The sequence below is a fragment of the Aquila chrysaetos genome, chromosome 25 (genome assembly GCF_900496995.4).
Source record: "Aquila chrysaetos chrysaetos chromosome 25, bAquChr1.4, whole genome shotgun sequence".
NCBI classification, from domain to species: domain Eukaryota; kingdom Metazoa; phylum Chordata; class Aves; order Accipitriformes; family Accipitridae; genus Aquila; species Aquila chrysaetos.
Genome location: NC_044028.1, coordinates 18,275,480 through 18,303,007, shown reverse-complemented (window position 1 = coordinate 18,303,007; position 27,528 = coordinate 18,275,480). Strand labels below are relative to the sequence as shown.

At 50.9% G+C, this 27,528-nt stretch overlaps 1 protein-coding gene across 7 annotated transcripts in view; it reads right to left on the bottom strand.

The window, feature by feature from the left end:
• Window positions 1-27,528, bottom strand: part of LOC115335787 (syntaxin-binding protein 4-like) — a 54,250-nt gene that overhangs the window by 19,658 nt on the left and 7,064 nt on the right. For 3 of the 7 annotated variants that reach the window (XR_003921532.1, XM_030001992.2, XM_030001989.2), the window contains exons 2-7: window positions 15,787-15,860; window positions 10,136-10,231; window positions 9,262-9,331; window positions 8,152-8,226; window positions 980-1,065; window positions 58-178 (exon numbers count right to left, since the gene is read on the bottom strand). Coding sequence is in view for 6 of the 7 variants with exons in the window: in XM_030001989.2 (XP_029857849.1) it covers window positions 58-178; window positions 980-1,065; window positions 8,152-8,226; window positions 9,262-9,331; window positions 10,136-10,231; window positions 15,787-15,860 (522 nt within the window). In the remaining variant the exon portion in view is untranslated. Of the gene's footprint in view, window positions 1-57; window positions 179-979; window positions 1,066-5,258; window positions 5,493-8,151; window positions 8,227-9,261; window positions 9,332-10,135; window positions 10,232-15,786; window positions 15,861-15,970; window positions 16,112-17,546; window positions 17,672-26,963; window positions 27,166-27,528 lie in introns of those variants that run through there. The other 4 variants (XM_030001991.2, XM_030001990.2, XM_041120284.1 and 1 more) reach the window with 4 other exon arrangements.

Sequence of the window (27,528 nt, the reverse complement as noted above, 5' to 3'; positions counted from 1 at the left end):
TTAGACATTCGGTGATATCTTCATGACGTGACACGGCCCCGCGCGACCTGTACGTACTGTGCGTGAGGGGGGTGTGCCGGGTTCCCAATGCAGGGGCCCTGGGAATTGGCGGGGCTCAGCAGCAGCGGGCTCTGGGAGCGCGAGGAGGAGCCCGAGGATGTACTTTCCAGGTATCGACCTGAACAGCAAAGTCAGAGTCAGCCCAGGGAACACAGAAACTCCAGCATCACCCTCCTCCCCTTCTCTACTGCTGAGAGCTGACATTGTTTTCCTAGCTTTTTGGGGAAAACCACATGGTAGTTAAAGACATCAATCAGTATATCACTCATGGAGAGGAAACATCAAGGATCCTTGGCACAATTCCAGCGTGGGACCGTCACCCCTCTGCCAGCCCTACATACCTCTGCCATAGGGGAAGGGTTGGCAGCCTTCTGGTGGGATGCCAAGCCAGAGGGACAGCTTCTTTCCCCACTCACATGTGATTTGATGTGCTGGCACCTCGCTTAGGTTAACCTTGTTGCATCTCATTAAACATTTCCCATTTGCAAATGAAAAATAATGATCATTGAATGAACGATTGCTGAAATGCTTTGAATTCCATAGTAGAAAGCTGCACCTACGGAGATGGGTATTGCTGGGGTTACCTGCCCAGCACGTCAGTTAAGCCAAGTCTGGGCATCTGGGAAGCGGTTACGACCCCAACTCAATTTTCTCTAGTTCACCTGTGGAGGCTGGCTTGCTGCCTCGCTTTGTGCTTGCTCCATGCAGGCAGGACCGGCCGTGCCTGCTGCTCTGCACCCGGGGACGCACTGAGCGCTTGCAATAAGGATGAGCAGGACTACTCTTCCTTCAAATCTCCACCCAAACACCTACACAAATCCAGTCAAAACTCCGCCAAAATAAGGCTGGGATAAAGAAAACTCTCAGCAGAGAGAGGTGCTTTTGCTCCCCGCCTCCAACGGCATGCTGAGCTACTCACTGCCACCGTGCAGGATTGGCGAGCTCCGCGCTGAGCCCGTATTGCTCTGGGAGCCGAACTTCTCCAGAAGCTCAGAGAACTCTCTCCTGGAAAGAAAAACACAGTATAGTCAGCTGCTGCTCAAAACTATTCCCCACCTGATTATATGACAACGGTGCCTCTGATGGCAGTGACTTACTACCACGTCTATAGGGCCGATTCCCTCCAGCAATGGGGAGCAGGCAAAGCTTCCTCATACATAAGGGTAACCCCCCCGGTTTCAAGAGGTTGTGCAAAGCTTAAGGCCAATAATCAATCTCATGGCAGTGCAGCTTTCCTGTGATGGGCTGGAGCTTCAGTGTGCTCCTTCCCCACCCTGGAAAGTGTTCAGGGTGAACATGGGCAAGAGGAGCCAGAAAGGGACGTATGGACAGGCACTGGTGCTGGGGACTGTCCTGTCTGAGAGATGGCAGATGAACACAGGAGCCCTGCCTTGCACCCCTGCCTTGCACCCCTGCCTTGCACACCCCGCCGCATGGACCCTCCTGGGAATCAGCTGGAATAATTTCACCTCCTACTATAATGCTCAGAAGTTTTGCTAACACACCACACAAGTTAAACAGACTGTCAGAAAGAGCTGGAACTATGCAAACATAAAACAAAAATGCTTGGCCTATTTGTGACTACTTCCAGAATAGTTAAATGTAGAGTATTCTCTGTTTTTTCTCCTCCTTTCCTAGACAGAAGGCAGTTCCTGCTAGCTCTTGGTGGGGTAAAGACAGGAGATTGCTTCTGGAGCATATGCAAAAGAAGCATCCCACTCTCTGAATCTATCCATGGTGATATCCTCCATGAACATCACAGGATAAACTGGAGCACAAGACCTTAACAAAGACCTGCACGCATAAAGCGTGCTGGGTTAGCACAGGCTTCTGTACTCTTCCCAGCAGTTCATGGCTGAAGATGCTGAACCAGCAGGCACATGCTAAATTTACAGATATCAAGATCAGAAAGGCTTGTTGGTGAATTCAAGAGCAGGGAGGAATGGCAGCCCACAAATATTTAGCGTGATCCCTTTGTCTTGAGGTAAACCCCCCTGCTTCCTGTATGACTTCTCTGCAAGGCAATCTCATCCAAAACATCCCCTGGAAAGCTGGCTTGGTGCCCAAGTGCCTTCATTATTGCTTTTCTTCTCGGCTGAGTTTGACCACCATATAACTACCCCAGTGTGTTGAGTCCTTGATGAGCTGTAACTACCTGTACACAACAGGTGAACTGCTTCGTGACCTTCCTTTTGCCAAGTGTTAACATATTGAGTTTTTAAACCCCATTAAGAACCACCATTAACCATGTTTACCAGCTCCTGCATAATTTCTGTAACCCTTCCTTGAGCTGTCACGAGCCTCTTGCATCCTTTTGGATGAGGAGGCACAGGAGGGGGATGCCACGTTCAAGCATCAGTCTCCTGTGCCCATCCCTGCCACGCTGGCTCTTTGCTCCCAGGAGCATGCTGTCCCTCCACAACTGTGTGGTCCTCTCCCTTCATAACCCCAAACTACCTGATCAATCCGACCTTTTGGCAGAGAGAAGAGCCTCAAGGATGACTAGTTTCTTACATGTGTCATTAAATAAGCAGCCAGGCAATGGGGAGAGACCCTGAAACTATTGTTTCTGTGGCCACAGTAACAACATTACATGTCGACTTTGAAGGCATGAGGGAATCCCCATGGGAAGGTGCCTTTTTGATGCTATAGCCACAGGAAAAGCCTGGTTATGAGTGGCTAGCTCTCAGACTTGACAGTCAGACAAGCTCAAGACATAAATCTGTAGGAAACAAGCCACAGCAAAGTTTCCTCAGCGAGGAGACTGCTCTTACACACAAGCAGACATTGTGTCATCTGCATACTTTACCGGGACAGATGTTATATATTATTGGCTAGATTAGAGTCAACAATATTAAATGATGAATGAATCATCAGCTCCTTAGGTTCCTGCTGGAAATGCTCTCAGTAATTTACATCTTCCCATTAACAACCAGCTCATTAAGAAACTTCAAAGACCAGTGCCTGCCTTATCTAATATTGCCATCAAATGTATGCCTTATTCATTCCATTTAATGCTAATTTTAAATCCAAGTGTCACACAATACTTAGTGGAATGCCTTGGTGAATCCCAATACTTTGCCTCAACACTATTGTCTTTATCAACTAAACCCATGACCTTAAAAAAAACCAACTACTTTTTGTTCAGAAACCCCCTTCCACAAAACTGTTCTAACATAGCATGAGACACTGAAATATATGTAAAAGCACTGAGAAGGTGGAAGGACAACTTAGATCCTATAGCAGTAGGACAGTGGTTTGCTGTTCTTTGGTACCCTGGGTTAAGCCTTGGATGGATCTTACCTCAGCAGAATTTTGCCAACTTCCCAGTATAGCCTCTGTATTTCTATAGGTGATTCACACTCCCATTGCACTGGTAACTCCTGCACTGATGGCCTTGTCCCTCCCTGACCTATTGCAATGGCAGGTCTACCATGCTGGAAGCTAACATATTATTTCCAGTGGTTACCAAGCCATCAGCAGTTGGGTTTTTGTTTTGGGCTGGGTGTTTCTGTGGTCATCTATTGTTACATTTTCCTCAGATAATAATCCATCAGAGCACAGAACAGGTTATGAACTTAAAACAATGGCTAAAAAACTCTTAGTCAATGCAAATGCAACTAGTCTGGCAGCTCTTACGCTCTTTAAACCCTGCTAAACAATGCAAACCCAATCACCAATCCATGCTGTCAAACTCTGTTATAAGCAAGGGCAGGTATGACTTGAGCATTCTTTGTTGTTGTTAATTTTATGTCGTTAAGTTCATCCACAAAGGAGTATTTATCATTATTTGCTCAGGAGCCTGAACAACAAGCTCTGAGCCCAGGGTTGTTCTGCAAGCCCCGGGTCCAGCCCAGCCGTTTGCTGTAGGGACGATGTGACTAAATGCTACGTCACACGCCACTGTCCCAGCTCCTGCTTTGTTGGTCAATACTGCAAGCCCCAGTTCCACCAAGGACATAAACACATGACTAACTTGAAGCATACGCTTACCCCAGCAGCAAGCAATACACTTTCTGGTGTCAATCTCCCGAGAATTAATTTTGTGCTCAGTGCTGTATTTGAAGGAATTTGCAAGGAGGCAGATGCCCAAACATTGCCAATTAATGAACACATACGCTGAAGGAATGCCAACAGGTCTTGCTTTGTGCTTTTGGACACCAAGAGACTTCAGAAGATGTCTTTAATATTTAAAATTTGACCCTTACTAAAACATTCAGAATTGTCAGGTGCTTGCAGGACTAAAATGCCCAGCTTTTTTTAAAAAAAAAAAAATCATGGCATTGTATTAGGTGGAAAGTTCATTTTAACAATCCCTTCTCCAACTCTTTTTCATTCAGATACAGACATCTGAGGTCTGGAGGATCCCTGTAACAGAGCTCGGACCCACACAGCCTTCAGCCAGCCCCACAGCGTGGAGTGGGATAATGGGGTTTGCCAGCAGCAGCCAGCTGTAGGCCGACTTTGCTACAGATTAAGCAGCTGGGGGTCAATCTTCCTGCAGAATATTGTTGGTTTATCTCATAATACCTATTTGTCCTGCCCTTTTGTTCTTAGGAGAACAAAGGGTGAATCCTACATCAAAGGTTATGTGAGAGCACAGCGTCTGGAAACCTCAGCTCTGCACCACAGCTGGGGGAGAAGGAGGAGCCTGTGACAGCAGATAAATTAATAGCTTGTCTCAAAAAAACCCCAAAGCCTGCAGGTCAGTGGGAACCGTGAACCCGAAGCACTGCAAAAGCATCACAAAAGCAGATTTTCTCGCACCCAGCTCACAGCAGCTGCAGCATTTCCACCGCTCTCCAGGCGGGATGATGCTCTGGAGGAGCAGCTCCGGCACGGAGCCCAAGTCCATCCTGGCAGAGTCCTGCCGGGGACAGAGCTGCACAGAGCCAGCACATATCCTGAGCTGTGAGCCCTCCCGCACTGGCTGCGCAGGGCAGCACATCGCGCCGCTGCAGGGCTTCGCTTTTCCATTAATGCCTAGGAAGCGGTGACGTGCACAGCTGCCTCTCCGCTTCTGTGTTAAAGGACATGTGTTTTTCCCCAAAGAGCAGCCAATGGCCGTGGGACACCCCAGGCTTGCTGGAGTCAGCCCCAGCACTGCCTTCCAGTTTAGCACCAAGTGCTCAGAGGAACAAACCCGTGGGATGACACGGCGCTGTCACACGCAGGGCTTGCAGGAAGAAAGGGATTACCTTGCATTCGCACCAGGCTGGGCACGAACTCCAGCAACAGTCTCTCTGCTCATTCCTGGTTATTGGTTGTGCACTTGCAGAAAAGCAGACTACTTCCCTCACTGCTTGTTGTGCAAGCCCTATTTATACAATAACCCATTTTCACCGAGATGACTGTGCATATCATGCAGAGATGCAATGTATTTAGCATTTTATCATGCGAGTACTAGGAGGTGCGGCATAAACTGGCTTTCTCACAGTGATAAACTTGAAAGACCAGGATGATATCTGTGCAACGCTTAGAAGCAAGGAACTATTGTAACTTTCAGGCTGAGGATGAATAAACAATAATTATACATATGCAATAAAATTATCCTCATTAGATAAAGATGAGCACAGACGAAAATCAGATCCAACCATCATCCAAACCCAGCGTGTCCAGCTCTAAATCTGAATTTTCTGCTTTAAGCCCTAGCATTACTGCCACTCTCTGCAGCACGTCTGATGCGACAGGCTGAAAACATGCATCTTATACACGCCAGGACTGAGTTCTATTAAGAGCACAGGTAATTTGGGCCTATAATTAACTCCAGGGACAAATAATAGCGTTTATGAGTCAAATTCACCCGAAGGCAACCACAACAAAATGCTACTCAGCTGAGTCATTGGGAAAATTGGCAGGCGGGTTGGATTGTCTTCCAAACCCAGAGCCATTACGTTTCCTCCTCCAGCATGCCTTGTATGCTCAGGGTTTAGGAAGACGACCTGCATGCGAGTATCTGCAAATACACTGAATTACACTCCTCCCCGTGTCTTCCTTCAGCTTTCATGTCTCGTGAGCCACTTTGCTGGGCAGTGGGAAGGTGCAAAGCTGCCCTGGACTCAGGGGAGTTCACGGCGCAGCATCTCCATGGGTATCACCTCCAGAGCTGGCGGTCCCTGGGAAGTCAGAGAGCCCGTTTCAACCCAGACGGAGGGCTGTCTGCTCGCCCATGCTTAAGGACAAACTTAAAAGATAATAGGGCATCAATAAAATAAAGACAAAACTAAGGAAAAAAAAAAGTCAAAAGCAGAAAAATCCTTTCTCTGTTTCCACAGCCCTTAATCCTGGAGATGTGTATTCCTGTATTAAACAGTTTGGGAGATGATTATGTAAGTGAAATCTCTGCAAATCTTTTAAAAAAAAATAAATAAACTGATTACTTCCCCACTCTCCCGCTGGCTAACCTTTTGCAGATTTAACAGATAACCAAGAGCAAACGGAGGCCAAATAAATCGCTTAAAGTTTCATTGCCCTCCCAGTCTCCCTCAGTTGGTTTTCCAGCAGCTCCTTCGCAGGGCGATTGGGGACTGCCAACAGATGCACGAAGGAGCTGGATCTGCCGACAAAGCCACGCGTGCGTATGTTTTAAGAAACATCTGCTGCAATTTAAGATATTAGGAGCCACATCGAGATGCCCAAACAGCTTGTAACAGATCAGCATGGGTGAAAGCAGAAAACCTGCTTGATGGGCACAGTGAGCTGCTTAGCTGCGGGAACCCATCCCTCCTGCTGGGAACCCATCCCTCCTGCTGGGAACCCATCCCTCCTGCTGGGAACCAGCCCCGGCAACAGCCACCCAGAGGGGACAGTGCGAGATGTCCACGGCCACTTCCCCTCCCCTAAGGCAAGCACAGGGGACTGCTGCGGCACGGAACTGCGTCCTTACTCTGAGCAAAAGAGGGTCAAAATCTCGAGTCTAGTTCTGCTGACCTGCTCGCTTCACCCACGGCTTCCTCAGCAGCCGCTGAAGGACTTGCAGTTAATATAATAATTTGAGATGTTATATTCACCGGAAGAGCGGAGGTAAAAAGCAGTCCGTCATTAATAGCAAATAATTCTTCCACCAGTGTATTACTGTGTCAAAATTAGTCTCATCCCTGTCATTACAGCACTCTCACTATTCTGCTAAGGCAGTAACACTCCCCAGCTGCTGATGGATAAGGAATTAAACCATCATCTCTGACGCTAACGGAACATGGGTACGTTGAGCAAATGACTCTGTTGATCTTCAGCCACCCACACGCAGTGCAAAGCCTTGGCGCCACCAGCCTTCTTGCCCATGACCGCGCTCTGCCTAAACCCACTCTCATTTTGGTGGTTCCTGGTGCACCTCAAGTTTCCAGACCTGTTTCTATTCGACAGGCAGAGGATGCTCTGGCACATTGCGCTGGATCTCCCAGGGGATGGGAGCAAAGGACCCCACTAATCCCATACCTCGGTTTCCACAACTCTGCCCTCTCTCATGACACCATCATTGCCCCACACAGCTTAAATCCAGCCAAGACAAAACCGAGCTCTGTCCTTCTCCTTTTGAATCCTCCAAGCCTCTCTAGGGAAAGCAAGGTTTTCCAGGGAGTGGCGAGGGGAGAGCTTTCAGGGAGAAACCGCTCATCCTCCCTGAGAAGGAGGAATCCTCTGGGGAAGGAAGACCTTAACTCAACATGTCCAACTGGAAAGGAAAGGGAAGATCTTGCTGTCCCTCTATGTCTTCATCCAAAGCTCTTTGCAGGACGTGATAAGCCGTAGGCAGCTCAGCACTGCACGGCAGAGCTGAAGGAGCCCGTGCTACCCTACAGCCAAGGCTGGAGCTGCCCTGGTCCTCACTGGGGAAGCACCTGCAGAAATCTGCTTCGTGCCAGAATGCCCCACAGACCCAGCGCAGGCTAGGCTGGAGCCAGGTCTGCAGCTGGGAGCCACCAGCTTTGCTTTACTTCCCATTACAGCTCCAGCACGTTCCCACCAGCGTACAGTTATCAGAGACCCTTGGCTACCTCGGTCTTCACCGCGGGCTTTAAGCCTGGTTAGCTCAAAGGCAGTCCAGCTACGGTGCTGACGGGATCCCCCTTCCCGGCACGAGATGACACCCCTTACCTGGCATCGTCATCGCGGGCTATAAGAAGGTGCATGTGGCTGGTGGCCGATGCTGTCCTCAGGATGTCCACAGCCCTGCGAGACAAGGACCGCAACACGTCAACGCCAGCTCGCAGTGATGCTCCACCGAGCTTGCCCAGCCATGTATCAAAGCTCACAGCAAACTGGGCAGAGACCCATAGCCTGGGCAAACCCCATCAGCAACGAAGTGACCTTTTTCGGCTGGATGCCTGTGGAACACCCCTGTTTCCTGCCCCGGCAGCAGGGCCAGAGGGCAGCCAAGTCGCAGCCTGATTTTCCCACTTCTGCAATAAATTAGAAGTCCCTGATAACAAAGCAGACCCAGAAGATGCAGGAGGTGGTGAGCAAATACCTCCCAGCACATCTCCTCCCTCGGGAAGTTTCCATCTTGGGGACGACCGCTTTCCAGTTCAAAATACATGCATCCTCGTGGGAGTCAGGCCAGCATGCTGGGAGCCAGACGCAGCCTCCCTGCAGCTGCAGAGATGTCCTCGGGGACCTCCTTCACCAAACCCAGCCAGCCTGGGGGCTTGGGAGCAGGAGAAGCTCCTTGTGCTGCTTCCCAAGGATCCATCCAGCCTAAGCATGCCATGCAGGAATGCAAGGCAGCCAGCGGGCTAGCACCACATTTAATGGAAAAGGGGTGCCCCAAAAGCGCAGTACTCCTCTGGATCAGTTAATTATTTCCTTGGCAGGGAGCTGAGGGGCTGGATTGCAGCTCCAGAGGGAATCCCACATGCAGAGCAGCGCTGGCGGGCTTAGGCACTGGCTAATCTCCGGCGCCGGGAGCTGCAGGGCTTGCTGGGAAGCTGCAGCAGATGGAGTGGGGGTGCCAGGAGCTGTTAAAAAGCCAGCACTTGGGGGAAATGTCTGAATATCTCACAAATACAGTTTGGGTTCACTCGTCTATTTTTATATAGAAAATTTTTTTTTGATAGTTCCCAGGTTGGCTCTCAGGAACAGCTCTGGCTGCGTCAGAGCACAGACAGAGCGATGCCCTGGTGTCCTCTATGCAACCTGCAACTTAAACCACTTCACAGAATTATACAAAAGCAACAGGAATGCAAAATTTCCGTTTGGATATGGTACCTCTCGCTTGTAACCCCAATTAAGGAATCTCCATTGACCTCCAGGATCTGGTCTCCTGGCTGCAGGCGCCCTAGAAAAGAAAACTAATGGATAGAAACTGCAGAAAATACAGCTTGAAGGGACTGGGAGAGGTTGGGCAGTTCCTCCCTTTGCCCAGAGACAGGATGAAATATGCATAGGTCGTTCCTGAGATGCTCATCCAACCTGTTTTTCAAGACGTCCATAGATGAAGTTTCTGCAACCTCCCTGAACAACCGATGCCAACATCGCAGCACTTCCTCTGCTGTAGGAAGTTACGAAAGTAAATACCAAAAAATGCAATAAAGCTTTTACTTAATTCAGTTTGAGGTCAGGTAGAAAACCACGAGCGGCACTTCCACCTGTTCTGGATTTATTTTTCTTTATTAGATGGAAAATTGATGTTGTAATATTTGGGAAAAAAAAAAAATCTTTTTGGCTTAAGTTATAAAAGGTGAACTCTGTAGACCCCTGCCTAATACCTACTTATTTGAAGATACTCAGGATGAAATCAGTGGCCTAGAGCAGAGCTGAATTTGCAAAAGGATCTCAGGTCATTTTGGGACTACAGGCAGTCAGCGGCACGTGGGAAAGGACAGGCAGCAAAGTGAAGTTCTTTGTGTGGCAGAGATGGATCTTGCTTTAAAGACACGAAGCAATCATATACATGCTGCAGAAGCCAAGACAAGGCTGCCGTTGGGTGTTACAATGATTGCCACAGTAAAAAAATACCCCCGACTGCTGGAAAATCTGGGAAGAAGCACCTGAAATGTCTAATAAGGCAACGTATAAAATAAGAACACTGGATTTTGGCTTTTCGCAGACTTTTTGGTACTCTGCACCATATTTAACTCACCATCTGCGTAAGCAACACCCCCCGGAAGGATCCTCTTGACATAAACTCCATATTCTTCTCCGGTGAGTTCCTTGATGCCACCGATGACCTTAATACCTGGAGGAAAAGAGGTGCCCATGACACAAAGGCAGAAAAATCGCAATTTCCACAGGCTGTCTTGGAGGTATGCAGCCTTGGGTACAGCTCCCAGGCACCCCGGCACCCCCTGACACCCCTGTTAAAAGCCATTTGTGGAAAGCCCCACGTATTCCCTGCACTACACAAGCAGCAGCAGAAGCAAGAGGATGCAGCTGCTGACACAACACAAAGGCTAAAGGCATCTGATAGTACCAGCTGTGGAGACAAGGCTCCTCAGAAAGGCATAGGCAAGGAGCGACCACCTTATCCAACCCCAAATTCATAGAATCATAGGCTGGTTTGGGTTGGAAGGGACCTTTAAAGGTCATCTAGTTGAACCCCCCCTGCAATGAGCAGGGACATCTTCAACTAGATCAGGTTGCTCAGAGCCCCGTCCAACCTGACCTTGAATGTTCCCAGGGATGGGGCATCGACCACCTCTCTGGGCAACCTGGGCCAGTGTCTCATCACCCTCAGCGTAAAAAATTTCTACCTTATATCTAGTCTAAATCTACTGTCTTTTAGGACAAGGGGTAATGGTTTTAAATTATCACAATGGGCCCTGCTAAAAAGTTTGTCCCCATCTTTCTTGTAAGCCCCCTTTGAGTACTGAAAGGCCACAATAAGGTCTCCCCAGGCTGAACAACCCCAACTCTCTCAGCCTGTCCTCATGGGAAAGGAGTTCCAATCCTCTGATCATTTTTGTGGCCTCTGGTCCTGCTCCAGCAAGTCCAAGTTCATCACTGATGGGAAAGGATCTAATTCTGCTGTGGACGCCTCAGCCTGTGCTGATGTCTCTGATAAGATTTGGCATAGGAAACACTACTGGAGACAAGCGTTTCCCCCAGGAGACCCCCTTTGAGGTGCAACATCTGGACAAGCCCCAGGTTCCGTACAGTGGTGAGAACATCCCCGCTGCAAGCTTGCCTGCCTGCTGGGCTCCAGCAGCATCTCCACCGCAGCCTTTGAAGCTGCCACCAATGGTAGAGCCGCACATCAGGAGCAGCCACTTTTTGTCAGCGTTTGGACCGGGAGGAGCAGCCCAGAGGCAGGAACCAGGGTGCAGAGACGACCTTTGTTGAGGCTCTGAAACCCCCCGTTGTGGCAGCGTGGGTCGGGTGCCCTGCAGCACCTTGGCAAAGGGCTCGTGCTCTGGACGACCACCTCTCCAGCCATGGGACCTGTCCCTGCTGGCATGCGTAAGCAGGCTGGCAGGAAAAGGCCCAAGAGACTTATTTGTCCAGGGCTCATTAAGTCCTGCTTTGAAGATCCAAGCTGTGGACAGAAGGATTAGAAAGCCCAGCTTTAATTAACAAATCTCTCCTGAGAGCCTCTGGTCGGGCATTTTGCTGCTCTGGACAGGAGGGAACGCTGAGGACAGGCGGCACCAGAGAGAGGGGCACTGCCAGCGTCAAGCCGGCTTCATCGTCTGGCTGCTGCCCTGGGGTGATGAGCTGGTCCGAGCCTTGGAGAGGTCCTGGGATGCACGGAGTGACCCCGTGCAAGAAAATCCTCTGTCTGGAGGAGCAGAGCACAGCTTCTTCCCCCAGACACAAGACCCTCTTTCTGAAACAAGCAGGAGGGAAGAGGAGTGGACCCTGGATTGGGATTACTTGGGATAACAGTGCTATTTCCATCCCTAGTTCCCTTCCTTTTATAACTCAAGCTCTGCTCTAAGGACCCTCGCAGTTTTCAGCTATCTGTAGGGAAAGACCTTGTCTCTCAAGTCACCTTCACGCTAAAATTGTGATTAAACCCAGATTATTACAATTTTTCATTTCATTCCTATATGCACCAATTGCCGCTTCTCCCAAGCACAAAACCCCAGCCCTGTTTGAGTGCTGGAGTTTATTCCCTGGGCTTGATGCATTGACCGTACAACACCCGGGTGTCTGTGAGGAGCCATTTTACCGATGGCACTGGGAACTCGCAGCAGAACACCTCAGGAACAGGCACCAATGATGTTGTCCATTGCATTTTTAAAGAAATTCCCTAAAATTGGAAACATTGCCCAAAAGAGGTATCTCTGAGTGGCACAAGCCTCACCAAGGCATGGAGGCAGGTCAGGCACCTGTAAACCAAAGCAAGGAAGAGATGCTGCAGCCCCAAAGACCGTTGACAGAAGGTAAAACCTGCTCATCACCGAGGATGCTCAGCTGGAAAGCTTCTCACCTCCCGACCAGGCTGGGGTGGCTGCTGGTGGGCTTTGCCACCAGCTGGCAGAGAGACCCTTGGGAGCAGGCTTGCATTTGGGATGGGTTTGGGAAACCCCTGGCATGGGGGGGGTCCTGCAAAGGCAAAGCCCCATCAGTTCCCTTGGATGGGGAGGACACTGGAAGTCCAGCTTAAGCCAAGGTGATGACTCAAGAAGTTGTCCTACATCTTTCTTCACACCAGAGCATGAAGTAGTTAGGAATGATAAAATGCATTAGACAAATCATGTAAAAATCTACATCTCAGAAGAGGCACAACTGTAGCATCACCCAACGGGACCTGCTTGTGACAGGCTTCTCTGCCGAGGTATCACATCAATAATGACTCATTTCCCTTTTGTGTCCCCAAATCAATTGTAATAATGGCTTAATATAGCTGAAGTATCTACAAATCCTCCTTTATCCCCAACAATGTCAGGAGAAAATCCGATCTTGTTATTAAAATCAGTGATTACTCACAGTATTGCTCCCAGGCACACTCAAACTTTGACAAGGGGGAGGAAAAAAACCCTGACTTTTAACTCCCTTGTTGGCAAACCAGCTGGGTGCTGCTAGGCTCTGCCCGTGCTGCCCTCTCACCCAGCACCTCACCATGAAGGCACTGCAGATGTCAGTCCTGCCCCCCAAGAGATGCACTGGGGAGTCCCCACCAGTGGGGGGGGGAGGAGGAGGAAGAGGAGGAAGGGGTTACCCCTGCCAGGGCTCAGACCGAGCCTTGGGACAGCCCAGGACTCAGAGCAACAAACACAAATTATCAAAGATTGTGGTGGTAGCATTCCTGGGAGTCTTCATATTTTATAAACAATTACTTCAATCAAATTTATATTTGGGGCCCAGTGTAGGTAAATAACGGCTCTTTAATTATCACAGCATCAAAGTCCCAGTATAATGCTTATTAAGTCATACTTAGGGCCAGATAATCTAGCCTATTTTGGATCCCTCTATTTAATCTTTCCCTTCTGGCAAAGGTCCTGGACCTGATGCCCACATCCCCAGTATTTTCTCTTTTGCAGAATAAATGTTTACGGGGAAATTCCAGGTGGGCATACAGGTTAGACTGACCAAGAGGGCATTTTCTTTAGATTCTTAGCGATCCTATAAATTTCTTCAAGACCCTTGAGCTTCTCTGGTGCATCTAATCCTGCTCCCACTAATGCCAGTGTCACAGTTCTCAACTTCTCAGGCTGTAATTTCACCTGCTCCCAGCTCTCTGTACCACGGGTCAAGGGGTGTCCTGGCTAATCTGGTTGTTTAGCCCAACTGTAATCATCTCCGTCGTATCCTGACCCCACCAGCCGCCGTTCGCGCTGCTGGCGGTCCAAATGGAGAGAGGCCACCCGCTTTGCGCCTAAGCTAGCAATGTTCAATTACATTCTCCTTAATCCCTCTGTTGATTTTGCAGCCCCGGCCAGCTTTTTCTGTCTGGAGGAAGGGACAGATTGGAGGTGAATCACTCGCTGCCCTGTCCTAAGAAGATGAAGGTCAAGATAATGGGATCTCGGTGTTTCTGAGAAATGCTTCTTAATGAGCACTTCCCTTTGATGGCTATTCTTTAATTCAAAGTTCAGGTTTTAGGAGCTGCCAGGTAACCCCTTTGAACTTCTGCTGAGGTTCACATGTGGGTTTCCACCTCAAGCCACAGAGCAACAGACCCGGGGCCAAACGCTGACCTGCCACGCCAGCACTGAGCGGGCTGATGTTCCTCTAAAGAAACTCTGCTGGAATAACACCCACATCTGAACATAAGAAACTCATGGAGGTACCTTTTTTTCCCCCCAAAAAAATACTCCGAGCAGCTACACCTATAGCAGACACGGGGCTCTTGAAAGCACCACTTGGTCCTCAGCAGAGAGGGATGATTTCTGGAGGACGACCGGTTGTCTTGGGTGTTTCAAGCCTCCCAAGAGAGGATGAAGAAAGCTGATGACAGCATTAGAAAATCCACATCATTATACCTTCCTGCAGCACATCACAAGACCCTGTAGAGGTCTGCAAGACCCTGCAAAGACCCTCTGGCCACAGACTGGGGGAAAGGAGGAGTATTGGGACCCAACAAAATGGCTCGGAGTGGGCTGCAACATCTGTGCACTTCTTCAGAGGTCAGCGATAGCCCAGTCAGGCTTTTCTGGGTCTCCTCCTTTAACGAGCTAATCTAACCCAACAGCTAAAATCCCATCAACTCAACCAAATCCACCTCTGGAGATTAAAATATCATATTCACCAAGCAAAGACATTTCTCTGAGCTCCCATGAACTTCCTGAACAGAAGATCGGGGGAAGAGTCAGCAAAGCCGTTCCTCCACGGCAGAAAGCCTGTTACCCAAGAGCTGGAAACAGCCAATAATGAATCCATAATTAATCTCAGGTCTCAGGAAACCTAACGTTGTTTCTCTGGTGAGTTTGACTTCTCAGGAGGGGTCCCCAAATGGTCACCCAGGGACCTCACCAAGGGGCCCATAGCTGCTCTACAGGATGATGGGCTGCACTCGCAATTAAAAATTATGGAGGAGACTACGTGGTGGACCCCAAGAAATCCTGATGCAGGATCACAGGTTTTTATAAAGTCCATGGAAGGGAACCAGTATTTATGCTGCTGGATACACAGAGGTCAGATGAGATGCTATGCTGGATCCTTTTGAGCTAAGTTTCATGAACCTGCGGCTCTTTCTCACGCTCTGGTGGCTATGACCATCTCCTTTCCCTTCTCTTCCATGCTTTGATGTTCAGAGCACTGTGGAAGGACGCCTGACTCGCTCAGTGCTCATACCCTTACCCGTGGGCCAAACTTTCCAAAAACCAACTCATACAGCCCAGTTCCCAGGAGAGCTGCAACACCCTGCATTGCCCGTTGGGGTGGCTTCCTGGGGGACCCTGCCTGCAGCAGGGCAGGGGCAGCTGGCTGGGGCAGGCAGCTGGGAAGTGCTTGGGATTTTATTTATTTTTTATTATTGTAGCTTTTTAAGTTTTTAATTTTTTAAATTTTAAATTTTAATTTAATCAATTCAGAAAATTTTAAAAAGCCTTTTTTTCCCCCTGTCCTGCTCAGGGGAGGGGCTCTGGCCCCAGGGCTCCTGCACAGCTCTCAGCACTGTGGCTGCTCACCATCAACCGGGAATTAGTTGGGGTTTTGACTTTATTTTAACTTCCCAGCCGCAAAAGGTGCTATCAGATGCTCAACACAGGCAGGCACAAGAACCAGAATTTCTGTGAGATATCAGACTTCACATAGGGAGGCACACCACAACACAGGTGCTAGGGACTGGGGAGATGTTCGAGCTGCCCCAGCCCACCCTGATGTCCCCTGCAGAGGTTCAGTACTCACCCAGCCCATTTGCACAGTCGTAGAAATCAAAGCAATGCACGGTTCGATCCATCCCGTATGGTCCCATGAGTGTCCTGGGAGAAAGAAGAGAAGCATCTTTGTTTCACGGGCTAAAATAAATAGATGCACAGGTGCCCAGCCAACACGCACACAAGTACATCCTTCCCACTACCCCAGACGTTGCCCGTGAAACAATGTAGACAAACAGGTTGAGGGACACGGCCCTGCATATTAAGCCTCCACTGGCAAAAATCAACCCCCTTCCACCCCCCTGAAGTTTATACAGATAAATGAGAGAATATGTGCAGGGCTGGACATCATCCTCCCCACCCAGCAAATCTGATGGACCTGTCTGTGATTCATTACCCCAGATTAACGGGGTTGGACAGCTGTCTAGCTCCCGGGAAATGAGATCAGAGCTCAGACCAAGGTTCCGGGAATAAACCAGTTTCACAAATACAGACAGCCTGTAATGAAGACAGCTGGGCGCGATCCGCTCCCAAGGTTTTATAATGCAGGCAGCCTCCATCCCTCTGACAGGGGGTCTGGAAAAAGGGGATGCAAGATCTGCCGAGCCGCTTCGAGTCCCTGCCTTGCGAGGTCAAGGGTGGGAGCTTCTTATCGCAAGCCAAAGCAGGTGCAAGAGCATCGTACACCTGCGTTTGCCCCATGCCAAGTAATTCCCCCAGCCACCCCACAGTCTCCCCCTAAACACCCTCTGGCAAGGTGGGTGTCCCAAATAAATGACACCAAAAGCGCCCGGCTCCACTCTGCCCTAGCTTGGGACCCAGACTCCAAACCCGGGACCACCGGTGCTTCTCCTCTGTGGGTGGTCTGTGGTGGTCACCCCTGTGAGGATGGGTGGCCATGAGGATGGGTGGACCTTGATCTGAGAAACCCAGAGCCAGGCATGCCAGGTGGGAAACCAGGGGTGAGGGGCTCCCAAAACACGCCAATTCCCAGGATTTAAGTTGCAAGAGAAAAGGAGTTTCTGAATCAATATCGGATCCCAAATCTGGACGCAGCTGAGGAAGGACAATACCGTGGGCATGACAGGCTCCTCCGAGTTCAGCGGGATGCAGGAGAGGAATAAACCTCAGGGACTTCTCTTTTCAGGCATCCAAAATACCTCTCAAAATATCAAGCTATTCTGCAAAGTCAGTAACACCCACCTCTAAGATTCAGACTGGAAGCTTTTTCTCCCCGTATTTTTAAATACCCCCCCTTGATATTCTTGCAATGTTTCATGTATTCAAGAGACTGGACAAACAACTGGCCACATCTGGCTGTCCGAAAGCAGAGCTTGAAGGTGTCCCAGGAAGCCAGAGCAGCCCTGGGCCCAGACTGCTTCAATTTACCATCCAGGATTTTGAGAGTATTTTGAGTAAATCGCTGAGGCAACTCCACCACGAGTAAACAGAAATAGCTCAAACCGGGCTGAAACACAACATAAGGACAGAGGTTTCGGTAAAGCAGATGCCTACTTGATATGATCAACTTTTATTGCCGATCCAATGCACGAACAGCGGAGCAGAAGTGAGCTTTGCTAACGCTAGAGATGCAAGAAACCCAACAACAGACACTAGTTACGATGGCCTCGGCTATTTCTGCTGCATGCGAGCCATCCCTGCCACCGAACCCCGGTCCTGGAGAAGCCACAGCAGACCACCCTTGGCTCTCTAGAGTGAGGTGGCCACCGGGACCCCCAGGGCTGCCCCGTTCCCCCTCCCCGATTCCTGCCCCAGCTGCAGGGGGATTACCTGCTGATGATGATGGCTCCCTTGTAAAGGACAGAGACGGCAGGCATCTTGCTGGTGGCGGCAGCCCAGACCTGCCGGGTGCCAGCCACTCCGATTTGGCAGGAATCCGTTAAAACGATGGAAAAAAAAAAAAAAAAAGAAAAAAAGGGGAGGTCGGAGGGGGTCACGTGGTCTCCCCGTATGCATGTTAATTCCACCCAACATTAACACAGATCAGCTAAAAACATCTCCAACTTTAGATTAAAGCTTACGCAAGCCAACATGGCCCATCGCAAGTGCCTTCCTGAACAAGCTGGGAGGGAGATCCGCCAGCCCCCCAGCAGGGCTGTCGCACTCATCATGAACAGAGCAGGGTAATTATTTGGATGCATCCTATTGTGTGTCTTTGGGAACAGCCCCTCCAGGGATGGAGGACAGCATTCGGTGCAAGATGTGTGCTCACCATCCCTAAAGACTTAAAATCCGTAGCAAAGCTTTGGAAGCAATAACAGACTGTAGCACTTAGGGGTTTAGTTTTTTTTTTTTTTTCTCTTTTAACATCTTTTCCAGCCCACAGCATTTCCTCCTCAATACAAAGCAAGTTCAGCTGTTCCACTATCTGTTGTGAGGTCAGAAAGATGATTTGCCTTGAAACAACATCTTCCACCCCCGTCTTGACACCCATCATCTTGCTGCAGAAGCACTGTGACCCCCATTTTGTGGGATGTGGGGCTGGAGGCATCAAATGAGATTATCCACGGTTGGCCAGTGAGCAGGGACAGAGCTGGAGCAAGCCACCTCAGGGCTTGGCAGGAGCAGGGCTGTGATCTTGGTGGGCACGGTATAAAATGAAGAGAAATTCCCAGGGAACATGCTCCCCTGGAGCTGCAGGCAGTGAGATGACACGGGTCCTGCATCCCTGCCAGCTCTGGGAGACAGCTAAGGTCACAGGTAGGCTCTTGGCCCTGACTTCATCAACGGTGTCTTCCTTGTGCTGTTCCCACAGCGTCTCTCTGCAAGCTCCTGGACGGACCCCATTAGTGGTACCAGACCTCGTTAGCTGAGCATCAGTGTACATCAGTCCAGCTCAGCTGGGGATCAGATACAGACATGCTTGCTTGGGACAGCAAACTCTTTGCCAAATATTTCCTTGAATCTGATGCTGTTGGATATTACTTTTCCCATGTGTGAACAACTATTAGCCAGAGCTTCCCCAATGGCCATGTGAAACTTTGCTGGACAAGTGCAAGATGCTTTAAAACAATGACAAATCTGAAAAGTTTTCCTGCATTTTAATTGCTTTTTTTAAAGTGACTTCCATTTGAGGGCATTCAGATGAAATATTAAAACCCCAAGCAGACTAGACCTTTAGGTAGCCAAAATGCTTCTAAAAACTGAATTCTTTTAGCTTCAAGATCAAAATATGGATAAATACTGCCAACTAGATATCAAACGTAGCTGCACCAGGCGATACATTATGCGCACCCCACCAAAGCAAGGCATGCCCAGCACCTAGTCTGCATCTGCATAAAGGCTTTGGCCAAATCAGGCTAAGCACGAGGAGTTGTACGTGGGGCCATTTCCCAGTCTGCTGCATGGCTGCAGCCTTCTCTGCACCGAGAGCCTCACAAAGGTACTCCTCGCAGCAACTCAACGGCAGGGAGATGCTCTTTCTCCTGTCATCCCGCAGACAATGTTCAGGGTACGGAGAGCTGAACATCATGCTCCATTAAGGCAGGAGGGTCCAAGCACCTGGCGATTCCTGTCCCACCACCAAAATTCGGCGTACAACCTTCTGAGGTCCTTTGAGACTCTACTAATAAATTAATTCACAGAAGTACCCCTTTGAGTCACGGGCCTTGGCTGGAACAAATCAGTGCTGCTGAAGGGAAGGGATAGCACAAGCACTGGAGGCAATGTCAACAGGACAAGGTGACCTCTCTGACCAGCTTCAGAGGGGCTGCAGGAGAGCTCGCTGGAGCCAGGCCAGCCCGACCCAAAAAGTGCAGGCAAACGGGAGAATTTCCCTGCCTGGCAATTCAGTAATTCATCCATACGGGTTTCTGCATCTCAGGGAACAATTTCCACACTCAACATTAAGTGGACATGTTTGTTTGGGGCTCAGGACCTTCAAAACCAAATCCTTCAGCAGCCCAACCATGGTCCCACCAACCATGGTCTGTCCAACCGCTGCCAGCGGCGCCCAGAGCGATGCTTGCCCTTCTCCTGTGCTGATGCTTCATACCGGCTGGGTGGGATGTTGCAATAAACCACACGTTTGTCTGCAAGGTGGTAAAGTAAATGAAAATCGAATCGAAGAGGCCCTCAGGGAAGAGGAACAGGGCCAAGTTGATCTCCAAACTCTCAAAGCCTCGACTCCATCTTCCAAAACACAGGCTGACCCTGGCAAAAGCATCAGATGCTGATGCTGCTCCTGCCAATTAACACCTGTCTTATTTAGAGAAAGTTTCAGGAAAATAATTGCAGAAGTTTTTCAGTGTTTTAAAACTCAGGCTCACATTCAGGAAGGATTTATAGCCACATATAACCTGCCCGAGAGTTCCAGTCCTGCTCTGCGTAACCGGTGTTGAAGGCAAACATCCCACTGGCAAAGGAGATACGCCATATGCTCAAGCTCTTTACTGAGCGGGGACCTAGCTGAGCAACTTACTTACAGTAAATCCAGCTGGAAAGCCCAGGCTTCTTACCCCAGGGAACTGCTGGCAAGACTTGACATTTTTAAATAAATGGGTGAATGGAAGGAGCACGAATTAACACCACAGGGCTGGACAGCGTATAAACATGTGCTTAACTTGCATGTCCACCTTTTCGTTGACTGCTAGAAAAATGAGTTTGAAAACTCATTGAAAAAATGTATTTTTTTTCTATGTAAAAAGTTATTTTTGCTTGAAAAAAATATTTTTAATACAAAAAGTTGAGTGAAAGTGTATCAGTCAGCTTTACTTAACACTAGCATGTATAAGCAAGGATGGGTGAAGCTACGAGTGGAATCAAAATAAGTCTTAGAGCAGGATCATAAGGTAAAAAAATGCCAACAGCAAAACATAGCACAAGTCAGATGCATTTCCAATACGTTTTTCTAAGAGATCATGAAGGGGAAACTGGGGGAGAGAGAAACTGGGAGCTCTGGGGGGAGGCACAGAAAGGGAGCGGGTTACGGACCGGCGACTGTGCCAGTGCTCTTCCCCCATCCCACAGCAGCCGGCTGAGCTGCTGCTTCCTGACGAGGAGCAAGGAGGCAAAGCAGGCTCTTACTGGGGCTGGCTGTGCCCTACACACCATCCTGCCTCCTCCAGGGCATTGCACCTTCTCCAAACCACCAAACTTTGACCACCACCAAGAGGAAGCGGGTGGAAAAGATGGTGGCAATGTATTTGTCTGGGTTTCAGAAAGAAAAGAGGGGAAGAGGATGGCTGAAACAAGCACAATCAACAGTAAAGTTATTTTTTTCCTCATCATTCAAGTCTCCCCTTGCCCTTCCTACCCAGACTACAAGCAAACAGCGCTGGGTCCACAATAGGTGGAGGTCCTGGTTTTCATGTCAATGGGAGTGTTGGCACCACGTGGTCAACACGGGGGGCAGAGAGATGTCCAGCAGAAAATGCAAAATTGTGTGGGAAGACATTACTCAAGGCTCGTGTCTTGTGAAACACACTTTCATATGAATTTGAGGAGTTCAGTGAGTGCTCTCCCCAGCCAAACAGTTCTTTGCAGCTTGTCCTCTCAGGTAGGGTCATCTCTAGGTCATGTTAAGGCCATACAGGCAAAGAAGTAGAGCCATCGGTGTTCTCAGTTATTCCAGCCCCAACATTGTGGCTAAAACCCAGGAACCTATCTTTTCATGCAACTAAGCCTTCAGCACTGACTGATGGCAAAAATATCTGGAAGGCTTTTGCAACCCAAGCCACAGCCCGTGGAGCTCCGTTGGCAAGTAGAAAAGCCACCTCGTCTGAAACAAGAACTAAAGAAACATCTCCAGCATGTCAAAGGAGATGTCTATCTGCTGGTGGGACAGCCAAGAAGAGAACTCCACCGCTTCCCCAACTGAAGAGGGTCCGCATATATCGCTGCGCCAGAGCAGGGCTGTTTGCCCCAGGACACACAGCACCTCTGGACTTCCAGGCTTTTGAAATGACCAGCTCCTGGACTTTCAAGTGTTAGTCTTCAATCCCTTTGTGAAGGTCTGCAGACTCCATGGGAAGGATGCTCTCTCCTGCTTCTCTCCCTGCTGAGTTTTCCTGGCAGCACATTTTAAATTTGGATTTTCTCCTAAATACAGTTATGCAATCCTCCCTGCCTCCAGCCAAGCCATGTGCTGCCTGAGGGGAGAACTGCCTCAAGTCTCCCTCCCCTTCAGTACCCAAGGCAGGAGATTTCAGTCTTCTTGCTTTAGAAAGCACCATTAGGATCAGAAATATAAAGTAATGGCTTAGGTAGGGATGCAACAAAAATGATGAAAGTTTCTTTTCTATCCAACAGAAAATCACGAGCAAATGCAATTCTCTGCTACGTTATTATCCACCTCTCCTCTACGTGTTGGTCAAAGGACCTTCTGGGAAAGCAGCCTTTAGCCTGTCTGTGGACAAAAGGCTCTTCTACATTTCTTCCTTGGTCTGCCTTCTGTCTCCTTCCTTCCCTGCTTCTCGGGAAAGACCCGACATGAGCACCGAAGGAGGTGAACGGCAGCCACCGAATCACACTTGCAGCTGCAGGAGCCGTGTGTGGTTGTTCCCACAAACCAGGGCTGGCTCCTTGCGGGCAGGCACTCACTGCGGTCAGTGCTGGCTGCAGGATAGGGAATTGTGAGATTTATGGTGAAAAGTAGCTACAGAAAGAGAGAAGACCCAACTACAGGGACAGGCGTGTTGGTGAGCATGAGAAGAGAAGCGAAGAGGTACACCTCTGGCAGAAACACAGGGCAAAATGAGAAAGTGAAGGGAAAGGACCAGGTACAAGGACATGGTGCTCTCAGCCCTGCCAGTGAACTGGGAGGGGTTTGCCCCACACCAGCCACGCAGTCGCGGCAGCCGGGCTTGGCCGCCCTTGGTGCAGGGAGCAGCCGAGCCCGGGTATGGCCGGACAGGGATGCCCAGCCTGGCCAGATCCCACAGCGAGCATCCCTGACCGAATCAGGTGATTCAGCCAGGACCAAATCACCCTAAATAGGTGGTGGCTCCAGGCAGGATCCCGGACTCGGCAAAACAGCGGCACAAGGATGCCAGACCTGGGGACGGGGGGGTTGTGCTGACAGCCGCGTCACCAAGCCCGCAGGGAGCCTCTCTCCACAGCTTAGCAGAGGAACAGGGTCTGAGCAGGTTTGCGTGGGTGGGAATTAGAGGTGGAAAGACATCCTGCGGCGACAGTGAGGTCTGTCTGAGGGCTTTCGGCTCTGGAAAGTGGCAGTAAGAAGTTTTGAGGTGGGAGGGTGCAGCCCTCAGCAGGGCACTGTGTTATGGTCTCTGCCTGTATCCCACCAACACTGGGAGCTGCAGTGGGAGCAAAGGGCTGCCCGGGCAGCGTTGGGCACTTGCTTAATAATGGCTCAACATTTGTTGCATGACAAAACAAAATTAGCGTAGGCTGAAGAGGCATTTACATCTGATTAGAAAACAGACAAATGCAACTGTGCTGCTTACAGGATCAGCTACAAAGCGTTGATAATAAATCAAACAAAATAAATTGGCTGCTATGGAGCTGGGAAGCAACTGCCCACTGTCTACAATCACGGTGCAGCCCACATTGTTTTCATAAATATTGCCTGTGGAGTTGCTTCAGATGAGCTCATAAGATGAGGGCCGTTCACAGACAAGTCTGAACAGAAGAGGGAACAAACATAGAATAGCAGGTTGGAAGGGACGTCAAGGATCATCTGGTCCAAACTTTCTTGGCAAAAGCACAGTCTAGGCAAGATGGCCCAGCACCCTGTCCAGCTGGACCTTAAAAGTGTCCAGTGTTGGGGAATTCACCGCTTCCCTGGGGAGATTATTCCAATGGCTGATTGCTCTCATGGTGAGAAATTTTCCTCTTGTGCCCAATCGGAATCTCCCCATGAGTAACTTGTATCCAAACAAAACCATGCTGCCAAACTTACTGGTGAAGAAAGCAGGCAGGTATTATGGGGAGCACCCAGGGACCAGCAGCTCCGTGCACCCGTCCCAGCCCTGGCACCAGCAGCTCCCTGGCCACCCGCCCGCAGGCGGGCAGAGGGGCGGTAGCAGATGAAGCGGTTCTGCCAGTCCTGGCGGGGTGACGCCGCTCCCCCAAGCCCGGGGTCCCGCTTCTTCCCAGTGACATCACTCGTGGTGAAACCTCATCCCCAGGAGCATGGCTGCTGGGCTGGCAGCAGTCAGACATCGACGTCTCCACACCCCGCGGGCACCTTCCTCCTCCTGAGAGCCGTGCAGATCTCAGTGCTCCTTCCTCTGGGGCACAGAGCGGGATCCCAGGGGACCAGAGAGGCTGCCCAGGGGCAGCTACTGCTTCCCACCACCACCACCTGCGTGGTTGCACACCCATCCCCTCCTCCCCCAGGTGGACGGCCAGCCCTGGTCATTGTCGCACACCTCATGCCCACAGTGTCCCTTCCTTGCAAAGGGGCTCAGTCCTCCAGACCAGGAGGAAAAGGGACCTGCCCTTCCTCCGAGGCAAGCCAGAGACCGTAGCAGCCCTACCTCATCCTACCAACCTTCTCGCCGACCCAGCTCCACTCCCTGCAGCTGAGCACGGGTCTCTTCTGGCTGCAGAGGTCAGGGGGTGGCTCCCGGGGAGCATTTCATCTCCCCACTGCTTGTGGTGGTGGGTCACCCTTCACTCCTGTCTGAACCCAAACCTGCTCGTTAGTCTAAAGACGGAGAGGTGTGGAGGTGTGAAAGCTGAGGCGGTTTTCCCAATGCTTGCTCTCTTCATCTGTTGAGGGAAGGTATCTCCCCCCCCCAGGCTGGATGCATCTCCTCACCATTCAAGGAGACAGACCCCCTTCTCCCAGTGCATCTGCCCCATGAGGCAGTACCACCCGGCCACCAAGACCACAGGCAGGTGGAGATACCGTCCCTCACTGCTGGCCCAGCTTTTCCATTCTTCAACCCCTTCTCTAAACTTCATCCCGTGTTCCAATGTCCTTCTCAGCTAGTGGATTTCTTCAACATGAGGGATTGATCCCAATGAGTATTTGCAGTCTGAAAGTCAGGTCTCTGCTGCCCATCACCTACACCCCGGTGGGGACAGGGGCTTCCAGGAGGAAGCTGAGCCCACCTGAAAGGTATGCATCAAGTCAACCGAGGTGGAATGTTTTCTGGAGATGCTTCTCACCCAGAAGAAGCTCAGCCCACAGATGTCTGCCTGGCAGAGCTGGTCTCAGAGACCGCTGGAGCTTGGAGAGGGGTTACGAGTGTTTTCCCTTGGACAGACCCCTCCATCGACATACAGCTATTCCCAGGCTGCTCTGAAAGGCTTTGGTTGAGGAATAGGCAAAAGGGCCTCTTTAATTAGCCTGTCCTGCAGTAATTAGGAAGAGAGGCTGCTTCATGTGGAAGTGAGGTCAGGCTTGGTCTGCCTGAGGTTTTGGGGAAAGGTGTTTATGCCAGAGCCCCGTACTCAGCCAAGGTAAGTGTCCCCCAGCATCTGCTCCAGCCCAGACCTAGGATGTACCCACTTAAGATAGGGATTAATGCAATTTAACGCTCGAACAAGCTCTCTTCATTTTTGCCCCAGCAGGACCAAGGCGCAGTGGCATCTTGCAGGTGGGGAAACCTTCCTCCCTCCCTCCCTCCTCCTCCTCCCCTTCCCATGAGGTAGGTGATCTGCTGCTCTGCTTGGGGACTCGTGCTGCGGCCCCACTTTGGGCATCAGTTCCTGTGAAGGGTTAACAGGATTATAAACCTCCCTGCCTTTCTAAATCCCCTGGGCTGTGGGATTGGACTGGTTATAAACTTATTAACAGGGGACAGTTGCTGGTGGGGGCTGTGGACCCTGCTCTGCCGACCAGGCCACTGGTCTGTCCTCCCCAAATTAATTGCGGAAAAGCATGAGAATGATGGCAGGAAACTCACCCAAGTGAATCCATAAGAAAGAAGATGGAAAGAAGGAGGGGAGGGAAATGGCTGGGTATGGAAACATGGGAAAACAACATATTTTTGGGAAAGATTTCAGGATGTGCCACCTAGCTGGGAGCACAGCAGAGGCTTGGGAAGAGCTTTGACCCATCCTCAAGCTGTGAACGTCCTCGTGCTCAAACCCAGACCCCGGCACAAGCCATAAACACGACAGCAACAATAACACAAAGAGGATTGGAGCAAGCGCCGGACTGGCCCTGCACCCCAGCCGTGCCTGGTGAGGAGCCGGCAGCGGGTCCGCACCCACCCAGCACACACACAGCGTGGTCCAGCTACCAGCCACCAGACCTGCCCAGCATCAATGGGCACCTTTGGGCCTGTTTTATTTCCCGCTGGGTCTGGCAAAGCTCCTGCACAAAAGCCGCCATTGCAAAGCCTGCTTACAGCCTCCAGCAGCCGCTCTTCGGAGGAGCGAAGCCATACGGGAGAACCCCGTAGGGTCACGCCAGCATCACTGCCCGGAGAAACCGGTGCTGAGGGACAAGCCGCTGGTCCAACCGCAGCGATCGCCACCCCGTGCCCTCTTGATGAGGTCCCACTGGCAGCTCATGTTTATTTATTAAATTCCTATTTCAAACTCTGAAATTAATCTTTTAATCAGCGGCAGAGCGGGGCCATACTTATCGGAGCACCAGGGAGGTGTTATCTCCCCGCCATCTGCTCGCCACCCTCCGCCGCATCCCGGCGGAGCCGCCAGACAGCCGAACACCAGCCGGCACATCTGGCACCCGTCACATGCGGGGGCCGGTCCCCCGGCACAAAGCCGGCTGCCCCTCGGCCGAGGCTCTCTATCCACGCAAAGCACATCCCAGCCGACAAAGCTGGGAGAGGTTTCAACCCAAAACCCCGGCATGTAAGCAGATTTCTGTGGTAGAAAATGGTTTCTGAACATTTTTGCCTTGCGAGTGCAGGGAAGTGGGTCTTAGCAGCCCTGTGGGGCCAGGGATGCCCGGGGGACTCTGGTGAGGCTGCTGATGCTGCCGGGCAGGGGTGTAGCTCTGCCTGCCCCCATACACACACCACGGCCCCATAACGTCAGCACCCATCAGTGGCACCGACCTGGCAGTGCTCCCCAAAACACACCCCACAAGGTCAAGCCTGTCCTGTGCTACCTCCTTCTGAGCAGCAACAGATTCTGCCTTTTCTGCACCCAAAAGCAGCGGGGAAGCATCGGCATAGGACCCCAAACCAAACTCGCAGATGAAGGTAGCTGTCGCCCCAGGGTTCTGCCCTCCCCAGCCTGCCTGCACCCGCGTGGGGTGCTGCCCGCCCCGCAACCCCCCCAGCCCTCACTCCAATGACTTACTTCAGCAGGAGACGGATCGTGCCCCAGCAGCGTCCATGGTCCCCGGTGACTGCAGGGTGCCCGGGGCTCTCAGTCCCCGGGGGGGACACCAAGTCTCAGCCAGCCCAAGAAAGCCTCTGCCAAGTCTCAGGATGGCTCCAAGAGCCTGCCAGGGCCCCTGCCGGCTCTGGATCCGGCCCACTGACCCCCAGTTAATCGGCTAAAGCCGCACGCTCTGAACCCTGGCCCCGGCCGCAGCCGCACTCCCGCCGGCTCTCTCTGCCCTACATAGACATCTGCAGCTGCTCAGCACCCGCCTTCACCTCACATCCCCTCCGCCATGCCCGCCACCTTCCCCGCACCCACATGGGGGTCCCCGCTCCGCACCCGCCTGTCCCCCAGGCACCGGCACAGGGTGAACACGGTCCCTTTGGCGGGGGGGCTGGTTTTGCCAGATGGGAGAGCCCAGCCCCGGGGCTGCAACAGAAGCAAGAGCACCCACAATAGCTTGCAGAGGCTGTGGGTGCTTTCCCAGCTGCTGCCTGCAAAATAAGTCCCCTTCCCCACCCCTGGCTGATACCAGCCT